The following is a 15,356-nucleotide window of genomic DNA, read 5'->3' on the forward strand; positions in this document are numbered from 1 at the left end:
TTCTGCAGATCCTCTCTGACTGCATCTTTCTACCTTTTTCTTGGTCCTACAGACCTTCTCCCATCTGGTATTTTCCAAAACACATGGGCCTGTCCGTCTTAGTCTATTAGCCTTTATATATCTCACTAGATTTTCCTCCATTCGCCTGTCATTCAATATCATATAGAGTCTAAAATATCAATTTGGATCCTTTGATTGTATTTTAGTCCATTCGTCAGAGATTTGATTACTAAAAACGAGTCTAACAAGCTGAATTTTTCTGAAAATGTCAATTTTGGGACGTCAAAAAGATGTAAAAAAGTTTGCTACTTCTATCCCACGACTTCTACTTAAAACTACCCTCCTAGGGGAGGAATAACGGAAAATGAAGTGAGTTCATGAAGAAATAAATAAGTGTTGCGCAAATTTTGCCATTTTTTACGATATTTACGATGAGATCAATATATATTATATATATATATATATATATATATATATATATATATATATATATATATATATATATATATATATATATATATATATATATATATATACATATATATATATATATATATATATATATATATATATATATATATATATATAGTATATATATATATATATATATATTGTCATATCACTCCCGTAAAAATTGTGGAACAAAAGGCAAATCAAGGATGTGCTAACCGAAAATAACATTTTCTTCGAGGTACATTACCTAAAAAGTGAATTAGTGGATACTACGGCCGAATTTAGAGACGAGTACGACAAGTAAAAAATTGAAACAATTGCCAATAAATATGGCGTTAAGATTTTGAGACTGCCGCCTTACCACTACGAGCAGAAGACGATTGAGATGATGTGTAGTTAAGTGAAAAGGTATGTGGCTTCAAACAACGTCGATTTTAAAGAGAAAACGGTAGAACGGTTGAAGCTTACCAACGCGCATCTAAAGAACAGTGGCATAATTATGTGAACCACGTCAAGAAAGTAGAAGAAATTAGTATTAATCAACGACAAATATCTCAGATTTAATTATTTGTTTTTTGATTACTGTACGTACAGTACATTTCAGTTATGATCTTTTTGTGTATTATATATATATATATATATATATATATATATATATATATATATATATATATATATAAAGTATTTACGAGGTATTAGATATTTTATGTAGACAGGCATTTTTTATAGAATTAATTTGTTTTTTTTTTGTTTATTTTCTTATTTAACTCAGTTAAATTATTGAGTAAAGATTTTTCAAACGAAGCGCGTACGGTCCTGATTTCTCAGTTTATCGCCAAACTACCACACACCTACCATTGTGCCGACATGAGCGGTATCGCTGCGCGCCGTAACACCAACACTGCATTCTAACTGTGTCTTCTACTATAGGGCCGCATGGTGCATACTTGCTTCAAAGTACGATTTTGGAAAAAAATATTGATGTAACATGTTTGTGTATGGAATATTCATGACGTATAAATATGTTTTGAGTAAAAAAATCGCCGTCCCAGAAAATCATTGCCTAATTTTACATACATTACGACGTTCAACGTGTTAATGTTAATAAACAATGGAAATAGGATTTTAAGAAAAAATGCTATGTTGGTTCCTTTTGGCCATAGAAGGTTCTTTTTTTTTTAAGATTGTGTCTTTCACCATATTTTCAGTGAAAATAAGTTATTATAAATGTTTATAAGCTAAGAGCTTATTAATTGTCATAATTTAAGTAGTTATATTACATGTCATTATTCAAAGAACAATGTTATTACCATTTATAAATTACTGAACAAATTAAAGAACTTTTTAAGATCTATAACTTTTATTTGAACCATTTTTCTCTAAAATGTATAATAAATGTCAAAAAATTATTTTTTTACTTTTTCGGATTGCTTAAAAAAATATCAGGTGTACTTCTTCAAGGATTTGAATATATTTGATTCAACCTGTATAAGCTTTTTACGTGAAATCAATGATTTTTTCAGTTAGACTGAAGTAATATCCACTTCGTATATTTCAACAAGCCTTTGATTGCACCCCGAGAAATAATTTGTAATTGGTTCCCTGTATATGAATTACAAAGTTTTATCAAATATTTCGTATTGATTGTATTTTGTTACTTCCACACGAAATTATGAAAGTAAGATAATTATCTTTCACATAAACGTGATAAATATATTTGATACGTGATAAACTATTTAGTTATTATTACAATTCTCTCGGCATTGATAACGAATTGTAGATAACTCTATATTTTGATATAAACATTCTATTTTTATATCAACTACATCCATCACTTTGTTGATAATTACTATACTAACAAAAACACACTCAGTAAGCGGTATTTGGTTGTATTGATATACTTTTCGACACTGAATCATTTTATCTTATTTGTTTTTCCGTTTATGCCACTGATAACTGTTTTACTGCATCCAAATAAATTAATAAAGATATCGCAAATCTTTACCTATAGAATATTATGGATAGAATAAATTTAGTATTTATCAAAAATTATAACTTACTTTAAATGTTTTTCTTCTTCGGAGCCTGTCTTATTGGATGTCCATTTTTTGCTTGGTATTTATATATTTCTACAGCCGTAGTGATTTCTCATGTATCAGATCCACACAGATATGTACAATTCTAAATTAGTTTTGAAATTGTAGACACTAAATTCTAAGAAATTTGTAAACAAATATGCGAGATCGCAAACACCCTCACAGACAAACTGCAGGTCTTTGTTAACAAATGTCTACGAAGAATTGTTCGTATATTCTGGCCTAACACCATCAGAAACGACGATCTGCTATACCTGACCGAACAAAAGAGGGTACAAAATGAAATTAAGTCCAGAAAGTGGGGTTGGATCGGTCACACACTCCGAAAAAATAGTTGCAGTATCGCAAAGACTGCCCTAGAGTGGAATCCCCAAGGGAAAAGAAAAAGAGGTCGCCCAGTACAAACTTGGAGAAGATCCATCATGGACGAGATAAGAGGCCAAGGAAAGTCTTGGAATGAGGTGAAGGCCTTAGCGCAAAATAGAACCCGATGGCGCGTTTTAACTGAAGCTCTATGCTCCACTTAGGAGTTCAAGAACCTTGAATATATATATATATATGCGCGAGATCGGCCATAATGCAACTGAATAATTAAGACATCGGATTATATGGACTAACAAAACAAAACTATGGCAAAATATCCATAAAGTATCATCATCATCAGCAGCCTCTATCAATCCACTGCTGGACATAGGCCTCCCCTGTTTGTCTCCAAAGTGGTCTATCTTGTGCTTGCTGTATCCAGTTTTTTGTTGTCGTTCGTAAGTCGTCTTGCCATCGTGTTGGTGGTCTTCCTCTGCTACGTTTATCGGCTCTTGGTCTACATTCAACTAGTTTGTGAGTCCATCTTCCGTCCTTCATTCTGGCAACGTGTCCAGCCCATTTCCATTTTAAGTTACAGCTTCTTTCAATGACGTCTATGACTTGGTCTTAACTCGTAGATCTTCGTTTCTAATCCTGTCTCGCAGAGTGGCCCCTATCATTGATCGCTCCATTCATCTCTGCGCTACTCTTAGTTTTTGTGCGTTTTTCTTTGTGAGCGATAATGTTTCTGCACCATAGGTCATCACCGGAAGCACGCATTGATCGAAAACTTTTTGTCTTCATATTAGTTGGGATATTACTCTTAAAACCGTTCCTAAGAGTTCCGTATGCTGCCCATCCTTGTATTATTCTTCTGGATACTTCGGTTGTTTGATTGTCCTTACTTATCTTAATTTCATGACCCAGATATATATATATATATATATATATATATATATATATATATATATATATATATATATATATATATATATATATATATTTGTCTACCAGTTCTATTTCTTCATTTTGTATTTCAAGGTGTTTACTTGGTACTAAGTTCGTCATATATTTTGTTTTTGTTATATTCATTTTTAAACCTATTTTATGACAGGCTGTACTAAGTTCTTCCAAAATTTTCTTTAATTGTCCCAAATCGTCTGCAATCAGGACTATATCGTCTGCGTAGCTTATGTGGTGTAGCATCTCTTCGTTCACATTTATTCCTTTGTCACCCCATTCGAGGGTTTTGATCGCTTTTTCTAGAGCCGATATGAAAAGTTGAGGTGACAACGTATCACCTTGTCGGATACCTCTTTGGATTTTTATTTGGTTGCTGTTAGCGTGTAGTTGTATCAAGCTTGTCGCATTTTTATATATATATTACATATTAGCCTCGAATATCGGCTATCAATGCGGCTCTCGTTTAGTGCTTCTATAACACTGTCGAGTTCTTCTGAGTCGAATGCTTTGTGGAAATCCACGAATGTTAAAACTAAGGGCTTGATATATTCTATAGATTTTTCGATGAGTTGTTTTATTGTTTGGAGGTGATGGTTGGTTCCAAAGTTTGCTCTGAATCCAGCTTGTTCTCTACTTTGATATAGGTCTAATTTCTTGTCTAATCTTGTGGTGATTACTCTCGTGAAAAGTTTATAAAGATGGTTTAACAGACTGATTGGTCGGTAATTTTCCAGATCAGTTTTTTCTTCTTTTTTGTGCAGAATTGTTTTGGCTCTATTCCATTCAGATGGTATGAATTTCTTTGTCAAACATAGATTAAAGAGATCTTTTATTTTTCTCATTAGAGGTTCACCGCCATTCTTAATAGCCTCGATCACGATTCCATCGTCTCCTGGTGATTTATTGGATTTCATTTTATTCATCGCTTGTCTAATTTCACTGAGAGTTGTTTCTGGCATGAGTTCAGAGCCTTGATTTAATATTGTTTTGCTTATTGCATCTTTTAGCTGTGTTTGGTTCATCCGTCTGCTTTTATAAAGTTCTCCATAGAAGTCTTCTACTATTGTTAAAAACTCCTCTCTATTTGTTGTTATTTCGCCCTTTTTGTTTTTTAATTTAATGATCTGACTTTTTCCATTATTTAGTTTTCTTCGCAGACTTTTTAGGCCTTTATTATTTTCTATGGTTTGTTCGATCTTTAGTGTATTGTACTTTCTTAAGTCCTTTCTTGCCTTGTCTGTTTATCTTTCTCTTTTGTTCTCCATTTGGATCATTTCTTTCTGTAATAAGATTTCTTTGTTTCATCAAATTCCTGGTGTCAGTACTAAGTTTTTATCTATGTTTTCGTTGAGAGTTATGTCTGTGTTGTTTCTCAGTTTGGTTTCGATGTCGCTTTGATATTCTTTAGTATCTCTAGGTTGGGTCCATATTGGTATTGGTTTCGTATTTACTAATTTGCGTCTCTCTTGTTTTGTGCTTATTTTAACTTCTGCTCTTACTATGGTCGCTACCAGTGTTGAATGCATTTAGGACCGTTACGTCTTGGATGATTTCTTTTTGACGTGACAACGTCTTAAAAGGTAGGTTGTGGCTCGGAGTCATTCAAGAAAAAGTGTAACGCCCGCTCACGTCTGTTACAGTGAGTCACCGAACGAGAGAGAGGCCCGCCGGACGCCTTGCGTCTCTCTCCCACTCAAACATGATCGGTCCGCTGCGCGCGGCACTAGAGAATTAGGCGCGTTGAATCGGTGCGTGCTTGGCGTTGGAAAACCGAGAAAGCGTCATAATACAAGTTCACACGTGTGGTTAAAGTATCGTCAGCTGTGTCTGTAGTGAAAATGTGGAGTGCTTAGATTCGTCATTTACAACAACTACAACAATAAAGGTAAATAATTGTACACTAATATTTCATTATCGTAAACTATGATTGATTGATTAATTGTTAGATTGACACAAAAGTTGAGAAACTGAGTTTATAGGTTATGCCATACTATTGACAAATGTTGATAGTGTTAAGTAAAGTGTTTTGATTTTCAAATTGATTCTTTGAAATTAAAAATATTAAAATATATATAATCAGAAGTGAACGTCACATAACATTATCTGTACTTATTATTATTTAATATGTAGGCAAATACATGTGACCATACTTGGTAGACACAATTGGAAATAGTAATTTTTTATAACTGAAAAAAATAAATATATAAAATACTGGTAGCAAACAATAACTTCAATGATCGATATCTCCGCAACTAATTGATATATCGAAAAAAATTTCAAATAAATTATAGTTAAAATTTGTGCAATTCTTATTTTCATTCAATTCCTTGTTCCTATTGTGCAATTTAATAATATTCATATCAATAAATATTCTACCGAGAAAAAGACGTTGTCACGTAAAATCTTCGCCCGTAAAACCGACTTTACAGGCAACCGATTTTTTTTTGTTTGTAATTATGAAGTCAATTTCGTTTTTTGTTTTATTATCTGGGCTTGCCCAGGTCCATCTTCTATGTGGTTTCTTATAGGAAAAGCTATTCATTTGGACTAGATTATTCTGAAGGAGAAAACCAATTAAGGTCTCTCCTCTTTCATTCCTTCTTTGCGCATTGAAATCACCACATATTATCACGTATTGTGTGGGTACGTCGTTTAGGGCTATTGAGATATCGTCGTAGAATTCTTCGACTTCTTCATCTGAATGGGTGGTTGTTGGTGCATAGACTTGAATTATTTTGATGCTGTATCTTTTATTGAGTTGTAATGTTAAGTAGGCAACTCTGTTCGATATCCATAAAGTATGCTCATATTTAAATAAAATAATTAAATTTATTTAAATCAAAGTTACGTGAAGATGTGTAAGAGGTGAAATTATTACATTAATTACCAATTTTGTGATAAATACTGGAATGTCGATACAAAGACTCATGGAAAAATTGCATTATACTTACTATAGTCTGGCAAATAATAAGTGAAATTGGCCATCAAAAATCACGTGCAGTAAGTGGTGAAATGTTTAATCCAAGTTCAATAGGATTGTCAGGGCAGACATTTTGTCGTTTATAAACACTTGATAGTAAGCGGCTATATATTTGTTTATTTATTAGCACACAAATTTACTTCTCAATTATCATTTTTGCGTTCTGTACATATATTGACAATAATCACTCACAATTAGGACTTTAGTTTTGGGAAATATGGTATTAAAGTTTACGGTAGTGGGTTTGAGTAGTAAAAACTAGGAAAATATAAAAACTTTATTTTAAAATAAGTAACAAATATACATCAAATAAAATGAAATTTTTGGAGCCCTCAATTAAGTGAACAACAAAATTTTATTTTAATAAATATAACATCCTAATGTATCCAAGAGCAGGTTACTACTAATAACAAAATACACTCAACAACACAAAATTTGGTCTATTCCCGAATTACAATATTGGTGTTACCTCGAAAATACTATAAAATTCTGGGAAAATACTACTGACTGCGCCAATTAGAATAAAAGAGCCGAAAACGGGTTTTTAAAAAAATATTATCTCTTCTATACCGGTATATATAGTCTTCTCTATTCTTCGTAAGCACTTTGGATAATCCAGGGTCGTAACTCCCAAACACAAAACGAAAAGTATTAGATGGGTTATAAATTTTGCGTTTAAGGAGTGTTTAAATGTGAATGAAGTCTTGATTTTTCTACCAGAGCTAGACGAAAGATAACTAAAAGAAACAAGAAACCCTAAAATCAAACATAAGCCTTGCCTTTAACAAGCCTGTGAAAATTTGCTATCATTGTAACATTGTATTGTTTGTACAAAATGTGGAGTTACATACATAGTGTGAATTGAAAGTACAAATAAATTGGTGTATATGTATACAGTGAACCAAATGTTATGATAATATAAAAAATGCAATAAAAAAACAAACAGTTCTCAATTACAACTTCTCCCTAACATTTCTAGGAAAAGTGAGATTATTAAGTACCCCATCTATATATTTTCATCGTCCTCCTATAAATAGTAATGCATTTGATGACTTATTTCACCAATTATTCCAAAAAGTAAATGAATTGAAAGTACTAAATGAGAACTAAGACAATTTGAATAATTGGAAAGAAATTATGGCAAGGTACTATCCAATAAACAGGATTTAACTATAATAAAGATATGAAACAATTTGGAAAGGGTTGATAGGGAAAGGATGGGTGTAGTATGAATGTCATGGACATAATTTATGTGAAAATATTTGCAAATTATTTTTAATCTAGTGAAAATATTAAATTACTGGTGTCGGGCTTTTGCAATGACCAATTTTTTGAGTTGTTGAGTATATTAATGCGAGGAAATACTGTAAAAAGAAAAACAAAAATAATGATATACAAAGTATGATTCCAAAAATTATGTATCTTTCCAATGATGTCATGGATGTCATTTATGGTTCGTTTAATTGACTATTCATTACACACTTCATATATCACTGAAATATTATAAATTATGTGGTTAATTGTAAATAATATGAATAAAAATTAATGAAATGATAATGTCTTTTTATCATTGCAGAATATTTAAATTTGGTCGAAATAAATGGAGTGTGGCCTAGAATCTGACTTCAAAATTTCAAAAATATAACATGTATTGTTAAAATGACCACCTGACAAAATAAGGGTTTTAAATAAGCGAGGAATAAGACAGCACCGTGTCATGTCCAATCTGTACTTGGAATCTATATTTAGGGAAGCATTGGATGAGGGCCAATGTGGAATCAGGATCAACGGAACTATAGTAAACAATATCAGGTACATGGATGACACAATCCTAATAGCAAACAATGTACCACAGCTACAAAACGTAATAAATTCAGTTTAAATCTAAACATATATTCAAAACCAAAATACTAGTCTTTTCGAAAAAGCCAATAACCCCACACATCTACATGTCAAGGGACAAAAAATATATCAAAAAACCTCCAGAAATTACTTGGGAGGTAATATCAACATTGATTGTAACAAAATAAAAATAAAAGACTAAAATTCAGAACTTGGATGATCAGATGCTATGTTTTTACTTTAGTCTAAGGATGAGAAAGTTGGACAATGAACTTGCAAACGAAAAATAATAGAGGATACTGTGAAATGTATGTATACAAGAATATACTGCCAATTTCGTGGATACAAAAGATCACTGATTATGAGGTCCTCTACTTCTGAACATGAGTAAACAAAATGAATGATTAAACCCCATCAAAGAAATCAAGTACTTAGGACATGTATGAAGAGGTGAAAGATACAAGCTACTTCGACCCATAATAGAGGATAAAAGGTCAATAGGAAGATGCCAGAATTCATGGTTCAAGGACTTGAGAGAACTCATAGGAAAAAATTTTTCATACAGCAGTTTCCAAAATTACAATTGGCATTTGAATAAGAATAAGATGGCAGAGTACAAAGTATTATTATGAATACTTTTTATTTCAAACAATAACTATGAGACTAAGTGCTTTAGGGTTAGACTAAGTGTTTTTATATTCATAAAATATATATACCAATAAAAAAATGGAGCCTTATACATAAAAGTTTTTATTTTCCAAAAACTGGATACATATTTATATTTGTCAGGTGGTCTAGTATCTATATAGTATCACTCTTTTAAAATAGACAAAAATATATTCCTTCATTTTAAAAGCAATTAAATAAAGAGTCACCCAAGCAGTGTATATTTTAGAAATTTCACTGTCAGGCACTGAAATATCTATACAATCGAAGAGCTAATAGGTGAAAGATTGGACTCTAGCTCTTATTTTAACATGAATCAGACTTTTCACATCCTAAAGGACACTAAGTAGATCCTAAACATTAAAAATTCCAAAACCTATTAGGAAAATTAGTTGTGTTTCCTTAATATCTAATTTAAAAGATCCATTAGTGCCTCTCAGTGTTGCTGTTCTTGTCATATGGCTACAAAAACAGCAAAACTGTGTGTTCCTGTGAAACAGTAGACACTGTTTTATTAACTAGGGGAAGAACACATAGGTAAAAATAAGATACTAAAAAGATAATAATAATAACAAATTATATATAAAGATGAAATGACAATAATTTTAAGAAGCATTTTATATTTTAATTATTCTAAAAATTGGCTATCCCTGCTGTCAGAAAACTTAACAAGGTCGACCAATATTTACAAAAGAACATTCCTAAGCAACATGAAGGCGCGTAATGTGCAGATGATAAAGTTGGCATTCTTGAGAGTCAAGGTACTTACTTTTTATTATGCTGCACACATTTTTTAATTCTTTTAATACTTAAAATACAGTGTAAGTTGCAGTGACCTGAGTTGAGAGCAATCTTAAGCAACTGATTACTTAAAAAAGGGTACAGGAATAACTGACATATACTATGCAGCGTCATTGAACAGTTTCGACTCTGATTTTAAAGAGAAACACCCTATTTTACTTCACAAAAAAACTCACTCACAAGGTAGTCAATTCACACACAAAATTAAATCTATTGGGATAGTTTTTAATACGCAATCCATTGAATGTTTGCCAAATTTAGCCCCATATACCTATTTTCTATTGGCAAAATTTAAAAAATGCTTAAATGGCATGGTTTTGCAACAAAAGATGATATTAGAACATAACCAATACTTCATACTATTTTGAAATGCTTGAGCAAATTTATTTTTAGAAGGATTAAAAAGTTGGGTAATAATGTGTTAAAAGCTTCAACTCAATAATATTTTAATATTTTTTTAGAAATCTTAAAATACTAGTCATAAGAAGAGACAGATAAAATAGTTGAATACAAATAATTGTCACTTGATTCCCAACAATGCCAACCTTACATTCACATCTTGACCATTCTTTCCTTTAAAAGTCAGTCACTAATCATTGCGTTTTGAGTTCTTTACCAATGCTATAGGATACAATTTTATTCCAATCCATTTTTGTCCTGGTGACAGGAAGAAGTCTTCGTAGGGCCTTGAAGGTTGTATCTGACATATTCTGATAGTTTTCTGAAATTGCCGTTTGATAGAGATCCTCGGCGGCTTCTATTACTTGGATGATTTCTTTAGCAGTTTGTGCCTCAGATGAAACAGGAACAGTTTCTTTTATTTCTTTAGTACTCACTAATTGTACATTACCCTAGATGTAAGGATATAAGCGAGAATTAGAAAATAAACTTTAACAAACTAGTTACACATATATTATAACAGTTAGGCAATAGGTGAACATCAATAAATATGTTTGAATTGTTGAAAAAAGTAGTTACTAATTTCATTTCATTTTTATCATTTTCATAAAATTAATCAATAAAATTAGTTTTCGTTACTGGATACGAATAAAATAAAGCAAATACAATTTTTTCAAAATTTCCTCATCACAGAAGAACCTATATTAGAGCATTAGAACCTATATAGAAGCAGACATCAAATTGAAAAGTGGCTGGAAAAAGACATAAAAACAAGTTTTTTTAATAAATATCTCATTTGATTTACATTCTGTAAACTTTTACAATAGGCAAATGTTAATGACAATAACAAAACATTTAGGAAAACTGCCCAGTAACATTTTCTTTTTACTTATCTAAGATTGGGTTTGGGAAATTTAACTACTTCACAACACTACACGGTAGAACAGTACTAAGGTTCAAAAAATCAGACAGGCAGATCACATGGAACATGCCGTCTTAACCTTCGCTGGACAGGATGTCTCATTAGGGGTTGAGCCAATGCCTTGGGGTGATTTTCTATGCATTCCTCATACTTCTGGGAGAAGTAGGATATTTCTTCTTTTGACAGATTTCATTTTAGAAGCACTAGCAATAACACTGTTAGTTATGTACCACAGAGTGTTTACAATAATCATAAGTACTTCAGACTGGAATCTTTGTAGGATTTCAATCTTTGAGTGGGATGCTGTCCCCCATGAGTGAATTCCATAGCTCCATATCGGTTTTAGGACGACTTTGTAAGTTAACAATTTGTTGGTGACTGTAATTGTGATTTGCAACCTAAAATCCTGTACAATTTGCTAAGTTTGAAACCAGGTTACTTTCTCTTAGCAACTATGTGTTCTTCAAGTTAATCGTCGGTAAAGATGGATTCCTGTGCATCTTCTTTTTGTTGCAAGAACTGACCATTTATTGAGTTTATACAGTTGGACAGGCACCTATTCATAGGATGTAGGTGACATGAATAGATTTTAAGACATGAATAGAGTCTGTAAGATTTGAGAAGCAATGACGGGATCTTTGTGTGATGCCATCATAGAGGTACCATCTGCATATGTGGCAATCGTTACATTTTTCCTAGTGGGAAGATCAGCTGTGCAGATGATATAGAGAATCAGACCAAGTACACTTCCCAGAGGAACTCTAGACCTTATTGGGTATGGAGCTGTGGTTTTGTCTTGATACCTTACTTGCAAAATGTCTATTTCCAAGGTAGTGTTTGAGGATAAGGACAATGTTGTTCTGCAAGCTTTTTATGATTTTGTATAATAGCCTATCATGCCAAACTTTGTCAAAAGCTTGGGTGATGTCTAAAAAGGCAGCAGAGCAGTATTCTTGATCTTTGAATGATTTTTCATATTGTTCGCTAGTTACTGAGTGCCTTGGTGGGTTATAATATTGCATAAACTGTTAGCAAACCATGCCAGTCCTCTATGCTTATATTGGTTGCATGTATGTGATCTTTTGAATATTGATTTAGTTTGTGATACTTGATTATCAATAATAATTGTGGTTCCTCTGTGTGCTGTGCCATCTGAATGATTTGTGTAGTAGCTTGTGTAGATTGAATGTTTAAAATAGCTTCAATGTGTAAAATGGGTTTCAGAAACAAGCATAATATTTATATTATGGTGTATAATGAAACTTTTGTTGACTGAGTATAATTAATACTGGGATGAAAGTGTTCAGAATTTATATGAAGTGTAGGAGAACTTTTATGAAGTGTGGGAGAACTTTGTTTTGGTCTAAAAGTCAGATACTGTTTTTTCTTCAATTCTTTATAATTTGGAGGATGGATACCCTCACAAATTATGCATTTTACATTGGCTGTCCTTTCTTTATGTGAACATAGCTCAGCTGAATGGTCTGATGTGCATTTAACACATCTAGGTCAGTGGTAGCAGTATAAAAACAAGTGGATTATAAAGAACATTAACATTTAGACTTTTATCTACAGATAGGTTTCGGTACAAAGCTCCAAGAATACAACAATGGGCATTTTACAAACATCTGAAAGTTGATACAAATTTTTTGCTTGAGGTCTTAGATTGACAATGATATTAGCATAACAAATCTTCCAACTGACCACAAAATAATACAAGACAAACTGAGGAAAATCCTACCAAATTCAGTGAATATTAAATAACTCATGCATTTGATCATAATCATAATCAAATATTCATGTATTTGTATGTGAAAATTTTGTTGAACCAAAAATATTTTTAAAAGTAGTAGTATTAAAAAAAATACAGAATATTTTTGTTCGCAGTCTAGTAATTTACATATAAACTAGGTATACATAAAAGGACATGATTTTTAAATATGTATTTATCTAATACAAGTTCTTCTGTACATTGAGTTAATGTAATGTAATAAAATAATAATATAATCAATCATTATCAATATAAAGTGATGAATTGAACAGACTGTTTCAAAAAATGTTATACAGTGAAAAACTATTAGCATAATGACCTTTTACTAGTCAACAAGAGTACATTATATATATATATATATATATATATATATATATATATATATATATATATATATATATATATATATATATATATATATATATATATATTAAATCAAAGATTATAAAATAGGAAGAAAGAAGCCATAAAATAATGAAAAAAATAAACCAACTAATAGAAAAGAAATCTAGAGCAATGAAGAAGTTTGTAGCTGAGTATAAAAAAGTGTTATCAAATAAACTTAATAGAAAAAATCAATATCTAAAATAATTAGGAATAAAAAATGAATTAAGCATGGGGTAATAACAAAAAGTGGTTGACAACAAAGATCCAATCATAACAGAGCTGTAAAACAGATTAATCCCTTCAATGGTACTTAAATTAGAATTTATTCATTTAATGAGATCTTCAAGATTTATCTGTGTAGCCACATGAAAGAAATGACCTAGAAACTCGAAAGAACCATAAATGGGCTGTGGGTAACCACAAATCATGATAAAGGATAGATTTGATAAAAACAATTTTTAGATAAAGAACTTTATATCACAATGAAAAAAGGAAAATAGGTGTGTACCCAATTTGGACTTATGCAGTAATATACATAGATTTGGTTAGAACTAGATGGATGATAGCTATTCAATGATGAGTGTATTTTAAAAATAAATGTATTAAACAATTTAGTTCAACAAATACATCTTTTTATATAAAAAAATCAAAACAACAAAAATCCAAATGAACAATAAGTTTCACATAAAACTTCTGTTTCTATACACTAAAGTTATAAGTTTATATGATAAACAATAGTTTTTTTGAAGATATATCTTTAAAACCATTTAAAAATGTTTTTCTGTAGTCAATAAAGAAAATAAGTCCATGACACAGTTTTTTATTATTTAAAATGTGGATTTATCATCTACCTTTTATTTCATTTGATTACACATGATTAACTTATCCAATACAGATTTGTATACTAATATTTTTAAATTATGATGGGCTGTTATTTAATTTATGGGAAGTTTTCTCAAATGAAGAAATATACCTACTTCTTTTCATCAAACAGCTAGAAATTTGTTATTGTACTTACCTCTTCATAATAATGGACCTGTACTTTGAGTACGCCTCGAACCTCAGCAGTGGAATCATCAGTTAGACTAATGGACCACTGAGATCTCCATCTTCCATTCCAGTAGTTCTTAGGAGAGAACTGGTGGTCTTCAATACAAGCTGTTAAGTTAATAACTCCGCTCTGGTTGCGGCCTACCACACTACATACTCCATCTTTATAATGGTTCCTAGTGTACTGAATGAACTCTGAGTCTAAGGCAGCCCTCCAAGGCTCAGAAGTGCTATCGGGGGTATAGACTTGATAGTCTAATGCTTCTTTTCTTAAGTGATCATAGGTAAAACTCTGCTTACTTCTGGGGTCGAAGAATCTATTATTCCCTAAATCGTTGTATTCCGTAATAAGCACTAAATGATCGGCGTTTTCTATTTTAACGGGGGTCAGTTGATCTTTATTATACTGAGCGAATGCTCCGCTAGCGCCTTCTTTTAAAAGGTCATCGTCGTTTAAAAGTTTTCTAACATCATTAAATACCTCATTAAATTCACCAGGTGGTGAATGGAGAATAAAATCCGATACTATTTTCACTTTTTCTTGGTCACTAATAACGTCGTCCCCGTCTGACGCCATGTTTAGGTTGGGTTTTCTAGTTGACAGATTATGGTGATGTCACACGTTGACAGATGAGTCATTCAACTCTCCAGCAAGGCAGTTTCTAAAGAATATCATTTATCATAATTAATAAATAAATAAAATATTATATATTTACAAAAGTC

At 31.5% G+C, this 15,356-nt stretch overlaps 1 protein-coding gene across 1 annotated transcript; it reads right to left on the reverse strand.

Moving 5' to 3' along the window:
- Positions 1-7,058: 7,058 nt before the first annotated feature.
- On the reverse strand, positions 7,059-15,243 carry cpa (F-actin-capping protein subunit alpha). Its single transcript, XM_072545090.1, has 2 exons — positions 14,602-15,243; positions 7,059-10,955 (listed from the first exon to the last, which is right to left on the reverse strand). The coding sequence occupies exons 1-2, from the start codon at positions 15,208-15,210 to the stop codon at positions 10,698-10,700; spliced, it is 867 nt and encodes a 288-aa protein (XP_072401191.1). The 5' UTR covers positions 15,211-15,243; the 3' UTR covers positions 7,059-10,697.
- Positions 15,244-15,356: the final 113 nt, after the last annotated feature.

This window comes from Diabrotica undecimpunctata, chromosome 9 (assembly GCF_040954645.1).
Source record: "Diabrotica undecimpunctata isolate CICGRU chromosome 9, icDiaUnde3, whole genome shotgun sequence".
NCBI lineage: Eukaryota > Metazoa > Arthropoda > Insecta > Coleoptera > Chrysomelidae > Diabrotica > Diabrotica undecimpunctata.